The sequence below is a fragment of the Bubalus bubalis genome, chromosome 10 (genome assembly GCF_019923935.1).
Source record: "Bubalus bubalis isolate 160015118507 breed Murrah chromosome 10, NDDB_SH_1, whole genome shotgun sequence".
In the NCBI taxonomy this organism is placed as follows: domain Eukaryota; kingdom Metazoa; phylum Chordata; class Mammalia; order Artiodactyla; family Bovidae; genus Bubalus; species Bubalus bubalis.
Genome location: NC_059166.1, coordinates 65,418,741 through 65,438,623, shown reverse-complemented (window position 1 = coordinate 65,438,623; position 19,883 = coordinate 65,418,741). Strand labels below are relative to the sequence as shown.

The following is a 19,883-nucleotide window of genomic DNA, read 5'->3' as shown; positions in this document are numbered from 1 at the left end:
GATTTTGTCAGCCTTTGTGTGATTTTTTTAGGCATTCCTAAGTAAAATTAACATGCTTTAAACATATAATTGTGTTTACATCAGTAATAAAAATTCCTTGTGTTTCCCTTTTAGTCTGTTCAGTGAAATATCTGAAACTGCTTTATAATTGCTAAGCCTAATGTGTGAGAGCACAGGCTGCTGAATCAATTTTAATTCCCCGTATACACATCTAGCTTTGTAAGGAGCAGGGTGGACCCCACCCTTCCTTTTTGATTGGAGAAAGGATTCTTTTAACAGAAGACATTTGCAAGAAAAGATTTGGCACAAAATTTGCTTCTTGGTCTTGAGAAATCAGACTCATAAGATAGTCATTGACATAAAACCACTCTGTAAAAATTGTAGATAGCACCCTGTCTGGCTCACAGGAGAAAGACAGGGAGGTAAGCAAGGGATGGTACAGTGCAGAAGAAAAACATTCCCCAGAATTAAAGGTGGCTACTATTAGGCGCAAGGGTGGAAGGAAAAAGGAGAGTGTAGTGGGGAAGTTGCTGTTTTGCTAAGTCGTATGTGATTCTTTTGCAACCCCATGGACTGTAGCCCCTCCAGGCTCCTCTGTCCAGTGGGATTTTCCCAGGCAAGAATACTGGAGTGGATTGCCATTTCCTCCTCCAGGGGATCTTCCTGACCCAGGGATCGAACCTGCGCCTCTTGCATCTCCTGCATTGGTAGGCGGGTTCTTTACCACTAGCACCACCTGGGAAGTCCCACATAATGCATGGGCTACAGCAAATTGTCTCCACCCTTGGGAGATGCATGGTGGTTTGATCTGGTTTTTATATACCTCAGTAAGAGGAGACTATGGTCTTTTATACTAAAGGATTCTTGAGGGTAACATTATGATTTACAACATTATTTGAAAGTGAAAGAAAAAAATATAAAAGTTTCCTAAATCATAAGTTAGCCCTACCTCCAGACCAAACCCATGACATTCAATCAGTTTGTAGAATCACGTTCAAAAGCCAGGACATGAAGGGGCTTTGAAGCCCGGATGGGACTTGCTTAGGCTTGCAGAGGCAGAAACAGACGCCAGAGCTGCTCAGTCCTAGCCCGGGTCTAGTTTCCCCTCCTCCACGTCCTCCTCTCTGAACCTGATCCCATGAACACATTCTCACCTGCTGTTCTTTCCCCAGCCCCGCACCCAGAGCCATGATCTCTGCCTGAGGAGTAACCAGGTGTTCTTCCTGCAGGCGCCAAGTTCCCCATTAAGTGGACGGCCCCTGAAGCAGCCCTGTACGGGAGGTTCACAATCAAGTCTGATGTGTGGTCTTTTGGAATCTTACTCACAGAGCTGGTCACCAAAGGAAGAGTTCCGTACCCAGGTAAGAGCCAGACACAGCAGAAATGGGCCTGAGTGGATGTTCTCCCAGCACTATTTGGGGAGTCCTCTTCCTGGTTGCCTTCTCAGCCCCATTTTCAGCTTTCTGCCAAGCGTGGGAATTTGAAGAACATGGACAGGTATTTAGCCAGGGGAAAGCAGAAGTGGGAGCCCCCATGGCGTGTAGACAAGCAAGCATCGTGAATTGTGTGCCAGGATTAATGCAGTTAGCAGCTGGTGAACGCTCCAGTCCACCTCAGTCCGTGGGTTCTCTCCTCTCCCCTCTCAGGAGGAGTGTGTGTCCCTGGCTCCCAGGATAGAAATGTCACTGGCAGAACCGTACAGATGGACTTTGTAGAGCCTTCTGGGAAGGAGAAGGAGAAAAGCCCCCACTGCTTTTTGATGACGCCATAGCACTGCCCATGGCGTGAACCTGGCGGGAAGATGCCAGTACCTGCCCTCTCTGCAGGCCCTGCTCCAGGTGGCTGGAGAGAGCAGAGGTACAAGGAAGCGCCATGCAGAAGCCACTCACTACACGTGTCTTGGGTTTCTTGGGACTTGGGGGGTTGTTTTAGGGGGAGAGAGGGTTGACTGCTCTGCACAGCTTATAGGAGGATCTCAGTTCCTGGATTAGGGATTGAACCTGACACCCACACCGCCTGAAGTGAGAGCCTGGAATCCTAACCACTAGGCCACCAGGGAACACCTTCACTGCACGTTTCTGAATGATTAAAATATGCTCTACAAAAGCAAGTATGTGTACATGCCAATTGGCTTCAGTCGGGTCCAACTTTTTGCGACCCCATGGACTGTAACCTGCCAGGCTCCCCTGTCCATGGGATTCTCCAGGCAAGAATACTGGAGTGGGTTTGCTGCGCACTCCTCCAGGGGATCTTCCTGACCCAAGGATCAAACCCCTGTCTCTTATGTCTCTTGCATTGGCAGGCAGGTTCTGTACCACTAGCACCTCCTGAAAGTGAAAGTGTTAGTCGTTCAGTCCTGTCCGACTTTTTGCAACCCTCTGGACTGTACTGTCCATGGAATCTCCAAGAGTGGGTTGCCATTTCCTTCTCCAGGGGATCTTCCCAACCCAGGGATTGAATCTGGGTCTCCTGCATTGTAGGCAGATTCTTTACCATCTGAGCCACTGGGGAAGTCCAAAAGCAAGTATAGTGTAAAGAAATTGGAGATTCTTAAGCCCTGGAGTTTTTCTGAATTATCAGAGTCGTGCTCTCCAAAGAAACCACGGGTTTAGGTGATTCAGGCTTCAATTCATTAATTTAGACAGATACTGATGTAAAGGACACTTGTGCCGTTTCACCTCCACGCTTTAATGGTTATAGCACAGGGGCGATCTGCTTTCTGAAATGTTAAGGACATATTTTTCTGTTACTGTTGAGTGAAGAAAGAACATAGCTCCCCATCATGCCCTGCCTAAGAGAGGAGCTTTTAAAAATTAAAAAATAATAATAAACACAGTGATAGAAACGATAGCAAAGATTACTGAGGAATTGAGAGCTCCTGCAAATGCTGGGTCTGCAATCATATCTTTGCAGTCAGAGGAGCCGGTGAGGGCAGATTTATTTGTAATCCCTTTGTTCCTTTTTTATGATTGTTTCTGGTCATCTTCAGAGAATGCAGAGAAGTAAAGAAGATCTCTTTCTGGGTTGGTCGTAAGCCTCAAGACTCCTCTAAGAGAGCCGGGTTGGCACAGAGGCAAAATTTGACAAATTCCCTATCTCTGAAATGCCAGCACTGGGTGGTTAGAGGTGTGGGCGGAAGTCAGTTTTATTGATGCTGCTGGAGCGGCTGCTGCTCCCTGTGTGCGCAAGTAGGCAGCCGCTCTGGGAGTGGCCAACCAGAAGAAAGGGCTGCCCTGGAGGGGCCTGGAACCCAGCACAGGCATTTCTGAATCGCTTCTCGAGGGGGAGAATTTTGTCAGTGCTCGGGATTTTGAAGATGTGAAGGCGCCTCTTTTCTCATTGTCTGAATTTTGAATGAATTTCTTCCTGAGTCCCCCAGGTTTAGCCACCCGATGTGTTGTCGGAGGGAAGGTTAATGTCTTGCATTTCTATGAAACCTTTACTTCCAGGAAGACAAAGCGGCTTTTTGTTTCTCGGGGTCACACACAGGAGCCGAGACAAAGGGGTGGGGGCGGGGGCCTGGGAGGAGGAAGGCAGGTGTGCGTTTCTGAGGGAGAGTCTTTTGTCAAGTTTGGTTTAGGCATAAAGAAAGCAGTCTCCTTTTACAACTGAGGCAGGATTTTCATTCATTCAGCTTAGCATCAGTCAATGTGATTGTGCCTGGCATGATTTTGCACTACCTGGGAAGCAAGTACTGTGAATAAGACATTCATACTCTCAGCAAACATTGATGAGAACAGGCCTGAAGGAGGATGCTGTTTTAGTTCCTGGGGGATAGAACAGTGAGCGGAGGAATAAATTCAGTCCCTGCACTCATAGAGCTTACAGTCAGATGGATGAAATAGAAAGCAGCCCTTTTTTTATTGCTTCTGTATAATTAGAGGAAATCATCTTTGGGGGATGCGATACTTGAACTCACTCACTGTGGGCCCCCAGTCTTAATCCTGATAATGAGGCAAGGACCCCGGATTCAGGTGTCTGCACACAGCAGGTCCAGAGAAGGGCTTTTCACTCAGAATCCTGTGAAGATGGCCAAGGAGTTTGACAAGAGAATTCAGTCCACTTTATCATGCCTAGTTATACACTCGGAGCAACTGCTGATGTGCTGGGGGCTTTGATAGCTGCCCGGATTCTGTGACGGTGGCCAAGCAAAGGGGCCGTGTCTGGGAAGCTTCATGGAGAAGAAGGTACATAGGCTTTCCCCTTCGCATTGAGGAAGAATGATGCCAGACAAGGAGGGATGTGTGGAAAGGCGCCAAGGCCTGGGTGGAGGCCCCTAGGATATGAGCCTGTGGAGAAGGCTGTGAGGTGGGGCTGCCTGGCCATTCCCCGTGAAGAGGGCCTGGTGCAGCCACAGGAAGGCCTGGCCCGTCTATAGCCAGGCCCTGGAGCTGCGTCAGCGGGGAGTGACAGGAGCCCCAGAAAGCTGTTCCCAAACCTAGTGCTCGCCATGGATGCTGCTTGTTTTTGTTCTCAGTGTAACTGTAATCATATTTAATTGTGCCTCAAATCTCACAGTACACTCTTCTTGAGGGAGAGGCTCTTACAGAAGGATTCCAATTACAGGATGATTACCTTAACGAAGGAGAACAATTCCTAAGGAACAGACAGTTTCTTTCAGCCTCGTCCTGTGACACCGGACAAGGAAGGCCCTTCCTGTCCTCATTCTCACTGTCTCTTGGAGCGGCCGGGTTGGCAGTGTGTGCCAAGGGGCTGTGTCTCCACTGACCAGAGTCCTTGTGGCTGGGGGTGGCACCCAGGACAGACGCCCAGACCTGTCCACTGTGGTTCCCATCCTAACTTCTCAGCAGTTATTTCTCAGTTGGCTGGAGTGTGTTTTGAAGTAATTCTTGTTTCAAGAGCAGTAGGCAACGATACGTTTTCTTTCATACCTGAGAATGGCCTTCTGCCATCATTACACACAGGAAAGGTGCTTTGGCTGGTGGTGAGGATGAGGGTCAAGGGAGAGACGAAAGTGACTTCTAAATGGATATCATGAAAGCTTTCCAGGCAGTTTTGCCCACTGTGAAAGAAGGTCCAGAAAAAGAATCAGAGAAGGAACTTGGAATAGTGTTTGGAAGGTGTAACTGAATGAAGGGCTCAAGGAAGGAGGCAAAAATAAAACATGGGATTGGTTAGTTAGTTAGCAAGTTTTACAAAATGGATGATTCGACAGGAAGGAAAGAAGGAGACTCTCAAATTGAGTGAGCGCCTGGAAGCCAAATTAAAAATACTGAAATGTGATTCTGAGATGAACAGGGAGGTAGTGGAAAGGAGTCCCATCACCCTACCAGACAAAGAAGGTTGCTTCCAAGATGTGTAACAAAGATGCTCTGAAGAACAGCTCTGTTTTCCAGATTCCCACAGCCTGACCTTAGCACCTCCTCAGCCTAGCTGTACAGCTTGCTTTACTATAAGCCAAGGCTCAGAACCATTCTTTGCATCAAGATTATACCTGATTTTGTGCCGATGAATTGTTACATATGAGAATTGAAAGTACTTAAAACTGTTTTCTAGGATTGATGCATAAAATCTGAACAGTGCATTTTAACCTATTTTTTTTTCACCTCCAAATCCTTCTTTTCTTCTTTGTTTCCACTGCCCCACGGCAGGCTGTCATCCTCTGCTGCAGGAGCCCCCTTCATGGAACTCCCTATTTCCTGTCCCCCCACCCCCACCATCTATCATCGTCACCATCAGAGTTATCCTAGAAACAGATCCGCTTATCCTGCCTCTGCTAGTTAAAAAGCCCATGGCTTCCCCTTGCCTTCCAGATAAACTCCAGAAGCCTTCGTCTGGCGTAGTCCTTCTTAACTCTTTCCTTCAATCATTCAGCATATGTTGATTGAGTACCTGCTCTATGCCAGGTACTGTTTAGGTCCCCAGGAGTGTCGCAGTGAACCAATAGACAAAAGCTGTCCTCCCAAACTTTTCACTCCTCAGAGGAGACAGACAATCAGCAAAGACAAATAAGCAAAATACATTCCTCATTGGCTGGTGGTAATGGGTAGGGAGGAGAGTAAAATGGGGAAGGGCAGAGAGGGTGGCTGCCGGGGTCCAGCCCCAGCTGATCCAGGGTATTCGAAGGAGAGACGGCATAGGCGAGGGTCAGGGAACAACTGCTTAATTAAATGTTAATTAAGGATATAAAGAGTAATGGAATAAGGATAGCTCAGTAGGAAAATTCAGTGGAGAAAAGAGGCTGAGTAGCTTGGTTTACGCGGGGGACCAATAAAACTTCAAGACAAGAAGCTTGCACCACTTACGTAAGCCACAGGCGTCCTTCCGTTCTCCCGAAGGAGAGGAGACACTGAGGCCTCCCCGGTCGGATCTTAGAAGCCCAGGCATAATTAGTAAGCATGGTGGGTTCCGCGCTCCAGATGGAGACTCAACCAGAGTGAGAGAGAGAGAGAGAGACATGGGGAGACCAGTCTTTCGAGGAACTGATCCCAATTCTTTATTTTCCATGGTCTTCTTTTATACACTGAGATGTTATGCAAAAGTCACGCGGGGTCAGCAGTCCTGACTTTTATCAAAGTCAGGTGCTTCATACAAATGTATACAGAGGTCTTAGGGGTGTTACATCATCTTCTGGCCAGGGGGCCTGCTGACAATTTACGACCCTCTCCTTGTGACAGCGGTCAGTCAACCAGGACACTTATTTCTCCAGGGGTGATTATTCTTAAAACAGACGCCACCCAAATAAAGTTACATTCCTATAGGGTGAGGGTGTAGTGGGTTTTAGTTAAGGAAAGAATTTACTTAGCCTAAGGTCTAACGTGATTTATATCAAAGGTTAATACTTATTTCTTCTATATATTCATTAATGTGTATAAGGGCAGGGGATGTGGAGACTTAGCAGTAAACATCAGCTCAACAAATGAAAAACCCTTCACCAATACAATTTCTAATCAGCCCATTACACTTATACTAATAATTTTCTAACTTTTCTAAAGAACCTGTTTTTAGAAGGTTTAAAGCATCTTGTGCCTCTCATGGTTGGGAGGCTGTGAGCAATCACATGTGGCCGGACAAGCCTGTCAGGCAGGCTAGAGAACCTTCAGAGGAGTTTGTAGGTTAAAACACTCCTATCACGCCCAGGAATTATTATTAACTGGAGCTCTAAGTTAACTTCTCCGAAAGAGGTGGTGGGGGACAGCCCCCTGTAAAGCCAGAGGTGTAGGTGAGAGCACAAAGTAGTAAAGTAGGCAGGCTCTGGTTATGGGGTAGATGCTCGAGGATTTCCAGGGGGACTCCTGAGGCTCGATCCCGCCTTTGCGTATGTCGAGCCTCCTTCCTCATGACCTTTGCCATGGGCGGAGTGCCTCACGCCGGCCCCCAACAGGTGGCAGGGGAGGACATCACCAGGAAGGTGATATCTGAGGAAGAAGGCTCAGGTTAACTGGGGGAGGAGCCCCCCTTAAGAGGGAACCAGAGCACAGAAGCTCTGAAGAAGCAGTGTGGGTGGAGCAGGCGGGCCCAGTGGCCCCAGACAGATCAGCGGGGCCTTCTGAGGCCATGGTTAGGGCATTTGCGCTCAGCGAGATGAGGGCCGACTGAGGGGCTTCGACCAGGTGACATCATCAGACGCGATGTCTCTTGTGCTGCTCCTGACCCTCATCACCAAGAGATTTCTCTCAAACGTGTAAATCTGCCTTCTCAGCTCCACTCTCTGCCTCAGAATCCATCCAACCCTAACCCAAAGTCCCGTCCTTTGTGTCGCCTTCTCCACGTCTCTTCCTGGGTCGCTCCTCTGCTCACTCCCATGCCACTGGGTGCCTCCCTGGTGAAGCCCTTGTCTGTGCGTCTGTTTCCCAGTACCTCTGAACCCTGAGAAGGGGGCTCCTTTAGTAGACTCTCAGTAAGTCTTAAGCAGATACACGGAAGAATGGGTGGAGGGATAAAGGGCTGGATGGATGGATGGGTGGGCAGAGGGGAAAAAATGATTAGCCCAAGAGGCTTTTAAAATAAGACTTTGCCCATAGCCTGCAAAACCTTTCAACTCTATTTCATCATCTCCAAACATAAATAAGGCATGTTTTTCCCAGCCGCAGAGTAGCCTCTGTCCTCAAAGTTGTTCTGGGAAATTGACCCCGTGGTCAGTTCAAACACCACGTCCCAGCACCATTCTAGGCAGAATGTCCTGGCCGTTCTGGGCCCTGGCTCTCCACTGAACACCTGCTTTGGGAATTTGGCAGGATCTGGAAAAGCAGGAACATTCTCTTAAGCATATCACATTTATTCATGCATTTGCTGTGCTTTCAACTCTTCTAACAACTGACAGCTGCCTGACTTTCATGAATGCATCTAGTCATTTGATAATGACTTGAAGAGGGAGATAAATTAGTGAATGTATAGCACTTTCCTTGAAGAATTGCAAGTCTCCACCTTCATCGTCCCTCTGCCCCACTCAGATGCCTTCCAACAGAGCCTGAGCTGTAGACCTAAATTCCTTTGTGTTCAGCAGCCCATCATTGTCACCTTTATCCCCACTGGGCCCAGCCTGATACTGGGGGCAGGTTTCTCCTGGGGGAGGAAGAGGTCAGGACTCTCCATCCAGGAGAAAGGGAATTGGGATGAAACTTCAAATCTCAGCCAAGGGTGCTTAGTCTTCTGCCTTCCGTGCTCCCATCCACGGTCCTCAGGCTTTTCTGTTTTGGCTCCTGTTGTTCCCGCCAGAGGAGTCCTGCCTGGAACGCCCAGGAGTCTTGTTACCTCCCCCAACAAGGTTTCTCTCAGCCCATGTGGCTGGTGGAGGAGAGAGCAGACAGGGAGGGGCTCTCTGCTCCCCGGTCCTACCCGCTGCTGCTCCTGTGTACCCCTGTGCATTTCCATGGCCTGCCCTCACCCTCACCCTCTCTGTCACTTTTTCACTGTTACTGGGACAAAGGAGCTGTTCATGATACTGGATTATCAACTTTAACTTTCGTGTGTTATGGCACCTGAGTAGCTGTCATTTCTGTGTTTATTAATAGAGTGGGCTTCATAAAAACAGGTGTCCTAAGCTTATCTGGTTAAGATGCAGAAAGAGAAACAAGCGTCATCGTTGTGCCGCCTCAAGGTCACTCCTTTATTTTCAGCTCTCCTCTTTGAGCAACATCTATCTGCCCGGAGTCTGTACTTTGATCTCATAACCAAAACCAAACTTGATGTGTCCCAGTTGTAGCCCAGTAAGATAACTAGAGCACATGGGCATCTGATAGCACGCGCTCGTGCTGAGCAAGCACCATTAACGGCACCCTCCTTCCTTCCGCCCTCCCTGCACTCCCAGCACCGCTCAGCAGACAAGTAAACAGAAGGGCTTTTTACAGGGTTTGTGTAGAGAAGCCAGGGGGAGCCTCTGACAAAAAGCCTGATGCACAATAGCGTCTAATTTCCTTTCAACAGAAAGCTCGGTTTGCAGAAGTAAGCTGCATATCTGAGAACCTGAGCGTCATTCCCATTGTCAAAGGGCCTAATTATTCACGTGGCACAAAAATCTTGCAACCCCTAGTCCAATCCAGATACAAACCTGGATGGTAAACAGCAAAAATCCCCACTTGTATAGCCACAGCCCCTGGAAGATCCGTATTAGGAAACTGAAATGGTGAGCTGTCAAGCCCGATACCCTCCGTTCATAGAAGACACTTCAGCGAGCTGAAAGCACAGTGAATATGGAGATATTCCATTGACAAAGTGAAACTGAGGCAGGGGAAGTCAATCACCTGCTGAGACACAGAGTTGAAAGAGTAAAGTGGCTCTGCAATGAAAATGGTTTTCTTAACTGTGAAAGCCGCTCAGTCATGCAGTCCATGGAATCCTCCAGGCCAGAATACTGGAGTGGGTAGACTGTTACTTCTCCAGAGGATCTTCCCTGGAGATCAAAAAAAAAAAGCAAGGAGACACCACTGAGTTAATATCTAGCTCAAGGAAGAGGCACAGGAAAGTGTAAAATAAAAGGAGGGAGGAGAAAAAGGAGCGAAGGGATGGAAAATACACACACGTGAAAGCAGAGACTGTTGGCAGCCATACATAGTAAGGATTGGAAAGTGAGAGCTGGAAACTTGACCTTAATTCAGGAACCGAGAGGAAGCCAGCAGCATGATTTGGAAGGATAATACGGTCATAATGGCAGGAAGTGAATTCAGTCCACTTGGCCAGAGAATCTCAGCTGCAGGGTTTGGGGCAAACCCACTGGAAATGAGGCTACCAGTGACCATGTTTGAGAGCCTGAGACAGGAGGCCCCCATGGAAGGTGCAGAAAGAGGTATCTGAAAGTAAACCCCAGCACAGCAGACTCCACAGGTGTTCTGTGAACTGAGTCCCACTGGGCTATGTGCCCTGTGAGAGTGACCTGTGGAAATGGTCCATTTTCCTGACTGACCACAAGGAGAGCAGAAAGGTAAGGAACCACTGAGGTAGGGGCAGAGGAGGACAGGCTGGAGTGAAAACAGCCAGTGTGTCTGCTCGCTGGTCACCAAGCCCTGTGCCCCTTCTCTGATGTGGAGTTTGGGAACCAGGCAACATGCCCTGGGGAGCTTTGTTACCATGACATGGTTAGATGCCACAGGCTGGCATAGAGCACCCTCCTGTTGAAAAACACTCTCTATTGTAGCTTCCACTAAGAACTGTTGTTGACAAAGTTTTCCTAAAACACAATGATGTTTTAAAGTTTCTGCCTCTTCAGTTTCTCCCTAAGAAGGAAAATAATAGGCAGAACATTCCCAGGCAGCCTCCTCCCCGCCCCCGACCCGCTTCCTCAATTGGAACTAAGATACAAAGATTCTTCCCTTTGCCCATGTCCCTCAGGACTCCGCTGGCCTCCCTAAACTCAATGTTGTGTGTGTTCCCTTCCCAGTCCCTGGCCCTCACCTTCCCTGGTGGCTCAGATGGTAAAGAATCTGCCTGTAATCCAGGATACCTGGGTTTGATCCCTGTATCAGGAAGATCCCCTGGAGAAGAGAATGGCTACCCACTCCAGTATTCTTGCCTGGAGAATTCCATGGACAGAGGAGCCTGGCAGGCTACAGACCATGGGGTCGAACAGAGTCGGACATGACTAAAGCAACTAACACTTTCACTTTTCTTTTCACTTTCAAAAAGAGCTCATGAAATAGTAGTATGAAGAGGAAAATCCATTTTTACTAAAAAGCAGTTCTTACACATGATTTTTCAAAGTTCTTATAGCCAAGAATACTCTTTTTTGAAAAAAATATGAACACAGCCCACTTACTTGGGCTATTGTTTGTGAAGTGAAAAGTGACCCAAGCCTTGCTGAGCGAGCATCTCTTGGTTGTGCAGTTCCCACTGCCAGGGACCATCGCGAAGGAGCTGGGTCCACTTCTGGCCTATGGATGCTTGGAAAAGATCCAGTCCCATTCAGACTGTCATTGTCAGCCAAGTGCATTGTCTTATATCCCACTTTTCTGGCAAAACTGATGTTGGTATGTTTCTTGTTAGCCTGGTGCATCGAATTGGTTTTGTGTGCTCTTCATGCTGGGAGAACCTGGGGAGTGGCATGAGAGGGGGGAGAGGAGAAACAAGAAAAGGATGCGGGCAGAAAGGAGGTGGAGGGCATGGGGAGGAACTGCCAGCGAGGCCAGCTGGTGCCCTATACCACGAGGGCCAAGGCCCAGCTCCGTCCCTGGTCCCAGCTGCCCTGGGGAGCAGGCTGCCTCCCTAGATGCTACATGTTGAGGGTCGAGCTGTGTCCCTGATTCAGGCAGAGCACTGAAAAACAGGCTTGACCCAAGTGGCCAATTAAACTTTCCATTGGTAGAGACTGGATCAAGACTTTAGGAAAAAAAAAATACATGAAATCTTTCCATTTGAGTAGTTTGTTTTTTAATGACAAGAATCCTGTAATGACATAAGGGCTGCAGAGCAATAGGAGAATGATTAGCTAAGCTCTGTGGTGTGGTTTTGGATGATCCCAGTGCCAGAATGAAGCATTAGGAGGAGGCATTTGGGTTTGGCGGGGGGTGTAACCACCTCCAGCAGGGCCTGTCCGACCTTCTGAGGCTCAGACCGCCCACCTGTCTCTCCTCCAGTTCTCACAGACTCCTGGCAGGGCCAGGGTCAAGGGGGACTTCTGCAGGTTCAGGCATGTGTCTTCTGAGATGTTAAGAAACCAAGGACTGCACTGAAATACAAAGCACACACTTTGGAGGAGGCCAGTCCTGGTACGGGCTCATGCTCTCTTCCTAACCTTTCTGGGCTTCTGGAATGTGGTGGCTGCTGTCCACTCGTGCCAGAGCTTCACAGCCAAAACCCTTGGGACTAAACAGGCTTCACAGTCAGACTTGGTTTTCTTTCTCGAAAGTCCATATAGTGCTTAGACCATAATTTGTATAACACCTTAGGAGGGTCTTGGGCTGCACTCTGTGTTCGGACACATCCTTAATTCTTATAATATGTATAAATGAAGAAAAACAGTCTAGCGCCTCATACCAGGTCAGGTTTTATGGCCAAATAAGGTGAGTTCAGATCAGTTTGCTGCCAGGGAAGTTCCCAGAACTTGTGCTTTGCAGAGCTTGTTGTATTGGGGGTTGTGGATGAGGAAATGCCGGTCCTTGTCCCTTGCCCTGTTTGTCCAGAGCACTGCAGGACACTCCAGTGGCAACCTCAGCATCTCCCCTTGCTTCCAACCGCTCCCCCGCCCCACCCTGACTCATCAAAATGAGTTTTCAGTGGTTGGAAGAGGACGTAAGGTAATTAATTACAGAGCTGACCAGTCATCCAACTGAAGAGAGCCCCTGTGAAGTCAGGCATGGCGTGGAGGAAGGGGACCCAGATTCAACTACTGAGCCTTTCTCACTAAAATAAGGGTCACCACCAAAATATGAGCAGAGTTATGTTAGAATAATTAAATTGAAGGCCTACTTCAACACAGCAGGAATAATACACAGATTTTATCACCTCAATGAATTACAGTGGCAGAGAATAAGAAAGCATCCTGAAAGGGTTAGCATGTGACGGACAGGGCTGTGGTTGACAGTCACGGGAGCTGGAATCAGCCCAGCTCCAAAAACAACAACAAAGAGAACTGGCAACAGATCGCAGAATCTGAGCGATTCTGGGGGACAGGGGGACAGGGTCGTGACCTGGCCCTGCTGCTCTGGCTGGGTGGTTCTGCTCAGCAGGTTGCCGTCTCCTCCAGAAGTCGCAAAATGTACGCACTGTGTCCTGCTGATCGGAGCCCTGAGAGCCAGGGGAAGAATTCCAGGTTTCTGAATGGCTGAAACTCGGGTTTTTGCTTTTATAAATTAACTGGGTCAGAGGTTGGAGAGGATTCCAGATAATAGGCTCAGAGCCAAGGAGCAGCCAAAACATACAAGGGCTTGGCAGGCGATGGCAGAACACGATACGGCAGAAAAGGGAAGCAAACCGGAGAAGAGAGCCTGGCAGTGATTGAGAAAGGGGTCAGGGCATTCAGCTCCCCCGTCCACCCCTCATGTGGTATTTCCTGTTCTGTTGAGAAGGCCAGCGTGCAGGAAGGCTGCATTCTCCAGAGGGCTGGCAGTCTCCCAGAACGTCTCCTGTTAGCTCCAGGCATCCCGAAGTCTCTGTATCGGGCAGCTCCCCCAGAGGGTCACAGAGGTCTCCGTGATTGATGGCCTGTCTGAGGTCATCAGTAAACAGTGCCCTGTCTCCCTGTAAGAGTCATCTTAACCCAGGGCACCTGGGGGTCACTGGGCTGGACAGAGCCCAGAGGGATGGCGTGATGTCGGATCTTGAATGGCCAAACACTGAGAGTTTGTCCAGGCGCGAGGACAGCCAATTTATGAAGTGTATCAACAGAGCTTATAGGTCCTGTGAACAAAGGACAGTTTAGTTTTCATTCCCTGGATTTGTTTTTATCTGCTTCATTCATACTTTTGTCAGCATAATTGATGTATAATTTACATACAATAGAATTCTACAGTTTTAAGAATTCAGTGAGTTTTGACAAACATAAACAGTCACACTTCCATACTCAGGGTATAGAACATGGATTGGCAGCCTACAGCTTCTAGGCCAGATCTGGCTCCCACCCTGTCTTTGTTTTCTGCATTTTCAGAGTTGTAGAAAAATAAATAAAATGAAGGATATGCGGCAGAGATAGTATGCAACCTAAAATCTTTACTGCCTGGCCTTTACAGGGAGGGTTTGCTGATACAGAACGTTTTCATCACCCTTGTGTTCCCTGCGGCCTTTTTGCAGGATTGCCCTCCCCGTCACCCCTGGCAACCACTGATCTGCTTTCTATCACTATAGTTTTTGCCTTTTCTAGAATTTCATATAAATGAAATCATGCAGTACGTCGCCTTTTGTGTCTGGCTTCTTTCACTTCTAATGCTTTTGAGATTCACCCTCCAGGGCTTCACGTGTGTCAGTAGGGGAGTCCTTTTTTATTTCTGAGTGGTGAGATAGCCCATTGAAGACAGGGTTCGCCCCTGGGTGAGGTGGGAGCACTCAACATGTTTTAACCACCTGTAGGCTCCAAGGAGAAGAAAGAGTAGACACAGGGGCGCCCGCTCTCATGGCCCTTGTCTTTGCAGGCATGAACAACCGGGAGGTGCTGGAGCAGGTGGAGCGCGGCTACAGGATGCCCTGTCCACAGGACTGCCCCATCTCCCTCCACGAGCTCATGATACACTGCTGGAAAAAGGACCCCGAAGAGCGGCCCACTTTCGAGTACCTGCAGGGCTTCCTGGAAGACTACTTCACCGCAACAGAGCCTCAGTATCAACCCGGGGAAAACCTGTAAGACCTGGGTCTGCAGAGAGAGGCCTGGTCCCAGAGGCTTCCCCGCCCCCTCCCCATTAGCTTTCAATTCCATAGCCAGCTGCTCCGAGCAGAGCAGCCAGAACCGTCCAGGATCAGATTGCATGTGACTCTGAAGCTGACGAACTTCCATGGCCCTCATTCATGACACTTGTCCCCAACTCCGAACCTCCTCTGTGAAGCATTCGAGACAGAACCTTGTTATTTCTCAGACTTTGGAAATGCATTGTATCGATGTTATGTAAAAGGCCAAACCTCTGTTCAGTGTAAATAGTTACTCCAGTGCCAACGATCCTAGTGCTTTCCTTTTTTTAAAATGCAAATCCTATGTGATTTTAACTCTGTCTTCACCTGATTCAACTAAAAAAAAAAAGTATTATTTTCCAAAAGTGGCCTCTTTGTCTAAAACAATAAAATTTTTTTTCATGTTTTAACAAAAACCAATCAGGACAGGTGTTTGGTTTTTTTCTTTTTTTATAAATATGAATATATATAATCTATATATCCCTGTGCATACACCATGTGGGTGCTAACATGGAGACCGTGGCCAACGTTGGCCACAAAGCTTCAGGACCCAGAATGAGGATTTGACTGGAAAATCAACATAAAAGCACTGGTGTAATTCTGAAAACCAGTGGCCTCGCTTTTTGGCTTTTGCAAAACATGTTTGGGGGTTTTTTTGGATTGTACTTTTTTGGTTCATGACTGTGCCTATAGATGGCTGTTACTTTGACTCTTTTCATCAGGGCCCAAGCTGAATTCACAATTTCTTTTTCCAGTATTTGCTTCAACTTACTATGATTTGTTCTTGAAACTTAAAAGTGAGCCTCTTTAAAGCAAGCAAGTGGCCAGTACCACCAGGGAAACTAGAGGATGGATACCACACCAACTTCTTGTATAAAAACATGAATGCTGAAATGTTTCCAACTTTTTTTATTTAATAAACCTTGTAACCACATTTAAATGGTCTAAAATCCATAGCATTGTAGTCATGGCAACATGCTAAATTTTCTCATTCAACTAAACCTTACGGGAAGGTGAGGGAGGGGTTGTACATTTCCCATTGTAAAATAAGTGTTTGAATGTTCTGTACTGCTAATGAAATGACTTTCTCTATGTCCAGGAGTCCTCCAGTGACATAACTATGCACTACTTTACATTTCATGAGGATGCACAAAAAAAAAAAAAGTATTACGTTTTTAGTTGCTGTTTGTACCAACCTTGAATTACAAATGTTGAACAACAACAAATCAAAAACCCTATTTCTATTTGAGTTTTTAATACTGAGTAGCAACTCTGAAGTCTTAATTCCTTTTTTGTTATTTCTTTGTGAGTTTACATTTTTAAATTGTTTAACTTTCTTAATTTAGTAATTAAAAAGAGAGCATTTTACATTTGCATTTTTTTTTTTGTTGTTCATTTGTTTAAATCATGGAAGGTACTCTAGGAGTGACATATGTGTTCCACACCCAGTGGTACGGACTCACCTGGAAATTTAACCATTGTGCAATGACTTCCAAATGACAGAAACATTCAAAACAGTTAGAATGAGGTTTTTTTCACCCAGAAAGTCTAGACCATTGTCTAGTTAATTCAGAGAATCATTAAGGCAGGAGTAGACATACAGTAACATTTTAATTTATCAGACATTTTCTCTTAACTGGAATTTTCTGTGTCCCCGCTGTAGAAGAATCTTTCTCCTCCTGGAGTCGGTGCATGCTTCCCAGTGCCCCTCCACCTCTGTAGTGAAGTTGCTAAGTGGGGAAACAGCCTGGTGTGGCAGATGGGGCAGGGGATGGATGGGGCCAGCCTGGCTCTGCCCTCCTTTAGCTGCTTTCATTCAACAGTCACCTGAAGTCTCTCCCTTTCAGGTCCTGTCTGTAGAAATGAGGGAGTTGAATGAGATTTGCTATAGGTTCCTACATCTGAGATCCTGGGATTCTAAGATCACTGATGTCATGTGGAATTAACAAAGAGGACAGTTTTCTTGGTGATATAGCCTTTATATGTTTAGAAAGTTTCCAGCATTTTTTAAGTGAAGCAGCGATTTTTCTGACTAACCCAAGTTTTTATGGCATCGGTTTGGTATTAATACAATTGCTAAATTGACAAAATTTAATAAAATTTCAAAGATCTTGTTACATACAATTATTATCACAGTACTGGGCAGTTTTTTTAATACTGTTCTAGACGTGTTTAAAGATGTAACTGTGTTTTTCATCTTTACATCCCAATAGGTTGGATAATTTTCAGGTACTCTCTGGGGGGTTTTTGTGTATGTTTCTGACTCAGTCATTCAAAAAAGATCTGAAAAAGTCACAACAGCCTGTTTTAGACAGATTTTTAAAGGAAAACAGTCGATTCAAAGTATAGCCTATAATTCATCCATTGAGTTAATTGTGAGTTCTCTTATGTGAAGCAAAACTCGAGACTTTGGCTAACTTGAGGACACACTTATGAAATGCATCTTGCTGGAACTGTTCTGAAACAGAGTAGGGTTGCAGAATAAAGGTAAAAGTAGCTATGAATATGAAGAAATCAGAGACATTTCAGGTGTTTTCTTCCAAGCAGCTTATGAGTTGTCAAGAGATCTCCCTGAAGCAGACTAGTCCAGGCAAATGAGACATCACTTCCAGGGAGTCCCCACACCTCCCAAAAGGTTTAGAAGTTTGGGGAGAGGAAACTGAACCCACTGACCCAAAAAGTTCTCTTGTATCTTGAAAGGTGCCTTAGTGGCAACTGATGGTGAAATGTCTGTTTTGTCTTTCATAACCTGGCAGTGAGTAAGGATTTGCTCTGTTCCCTCAGGAAAGCTGGCATCTGGCATTGCTGGGCTGCACAGGGAGGCTTCCTAATAATCTAGCTGACTCTACTTTCTTAAAATCAAATTGTAAACCTGCCGGAGAAGACGACTTGACAAAGCTCAGATGCTGTAAATGAGACAGAGTGGTTTCTGTTCAGCCATGCTCATGCTTCGCCCTCTCCTCTGAGTCTGCTTTGTTGCACGTGTACTGATGGGCCAGAAGGACCTGAGAGAGGACCGGTAGAGGCTGAGTCTCCCCTGTGGTAGAGCATTAAGGTGTAGACTGAAGGCACAATGCATTTGGCTCTGCCTCGTTCATGGCAAAGAAAGGTGTATGAGGATCGAGGCACTTCCACAAGAAGAGTGAAGGGTGTTCATAATCCCTCCAATACAGCCACACAACTGAAGATTCCCCGACAAGCACAAGAGGGTATTTACCTGCCTTGAGAAAGACGGGAATCCTCCTGTGGCTAAATCTTGGCACCAGAGGATTTTTCTAGTAGCACTGGAGCTGCAAAATCTTACCTGAAATTTCCTATGGGACTTTGAGAATGTATACCGTATTAAATGGCATGGTTCTTTCACGAGTGCTGGAAGAAGGTAAGGTTTTCTGCAGGATTCAGAGGAGGACTGAAGCCCACAGATGAGGTATGTCATCTGCTGTTTTGTCACAGCTCTGGACAAGAGACCTCACTTGACAAAATAGGAATTTCCTAACAAGTGGCATTGGTATAAAATGGTGTTCGGTCACTTCGGTTCTGAAAGGTATTTTAATAGGTTAGATAAGTTTTGTTGGCTTTCTTATCACTATATATTATATGATTGGAATTCAATTCGGTGATTAAAATATTTGCTGGAAAGGAAGGAGAGAATAAGCAGGGAGGGAGGGAGGGAGGGAGGAAGTAATTGGGGGGAAGGAAGGGGGAGTGAGGAGAAAGGAGGTTCAAACAAATTCTCACTCTAAAAAATTATATTGTAGGGTATGAATTTACTAAGGCAGGTACCAATAGTATGTTTATTTCATTCCTCAAAAATAGATTGCAACTCCAGAGGAGAAAACAATGAAAAATTATCTTTGTGATATCAAATGAAGCTTCACAGTTTGTATATATACCTAGATTCTCAGAAATTTTTCACAATAAATTCCTAAAGCATACCTCTTTCTTTCCAAACATGCAAAATATTCAGAATCCCATGGGTGGTGATGGAGATATACCTTATTTTTTAAATTAATTCTGGGGACTAGAAATAAAAATAAGTGGCTTTCCAGTGTGACAGGGATGATTCTATGGAGACTGTGATCAGTAAAAAATGACTGCTCCCCCAGCAGCCAGAATACTATGCTCCTTTCCAGAATACTTCTCTTTAATAATGTGTTTAATAATGTGACTCTTCTCTTAATGCATTTTCCCTACCAGATTATGAGCTCCTTGAGAACAGAAACTGCCTAGCTTGTTCATCACTCTACTCCTGCACCAAGGGCAGTGATGAGCTGATGGTAGATGTTGGCTGAGTGGGTGGATGGCTAGATGGATGATGCCATCCTGTGGGGTGAAAGGTACATCAATGAATAACATAGTTACCTTAGGGCCTGCTCGGCACCCTGGGATTTGCTGTGAGCTGCCCGAGGCACTAGCATTGCCATCGTGAATGTGTGCTCGTGACTTGAAGACCCAGTCTGTAGCTTGAAGTGAACACCATTAGTGTTTTCTGAATCTTCCCCCGGAACTCATCCACACATCAATGGGAATGAACCTGTACCCCTTGGGACCTGGGGCCTTCAAAATCTCATTCTAACGTTTGTGCATTTTATGAAAAAATTGATATTTTCCTAAGATACCCATTTTTTGTTTTCATATAGAATTCTTTTCCCATCCTTCAGATTGTGCATTGTTAACAAGTCTATGGTTTGTAGTATGCCTGGCAAAACTCTGCCATGACCTGGGGAGTCCCTATATCCTGCTTGAGAATCACAGGATGAAGATCTTGTCCATAAGATACTACTGCTAACATGGAAATATTGTAGTTGGGAGAGGTAATCTTAACCAAACTAATATAGATTCTCTATATTTGATTCCCATTTTTCACCCAGCAAAGAACAGCCCCTTGACTGAGAATGGGACAGAAGATGGGAGGGTTTGATTATAGGAAGAGGAAAATCATCCAGAACTGCCTAGAAGTGAAGGTCTGATCAGGTCAGCCTGCTGATCCAAGATGGCAGCAAATTAGGGAAGACAAGCTAGAGACATTGGACAAAGAGGAAGAAACCAGAACTGGGGTGAAAGGAGCCCTTTGCTGAGGCTATTCAAGGCAATGGGATGGCCACCAAAGAGAT

At 46.4% G+C, this 19,883-nt stretch overlaps 1 protein-coding gene across 5 annotated transcripts in view; it reads left to right on the top strand.

Annotated features, from left to right (window-relative positions):
* Positions 1–15,189, top strand: part of FYN (FYN proto-oncogene, Src family tyrosine kinase) — a 212,549-nt gene extending 197,360 nt beyond the window's left edge. For all 5 annotated transcript variants that reach the window (XM_006070086.3, XM_006070084.3, XM_025294726.2 and 2 more), the window contains 2 exons: positions 1,230–1,361; positions 14,520–15,189. In XM_006070086.3, the coding sequence (XP_006070148.1) occupies positions 1,230–1,361; positions 14,520–14,728 (341 nt within the window). In that variant the 3' untranslated portion in view covers positions 14,729–15,189. The remainder of the gene's footprint in view (positions 1–1,229; positions 1,362–14,519) is intronic.
* Positions 15,190–19,883: the final 4,694 nt, after the last annotated feature.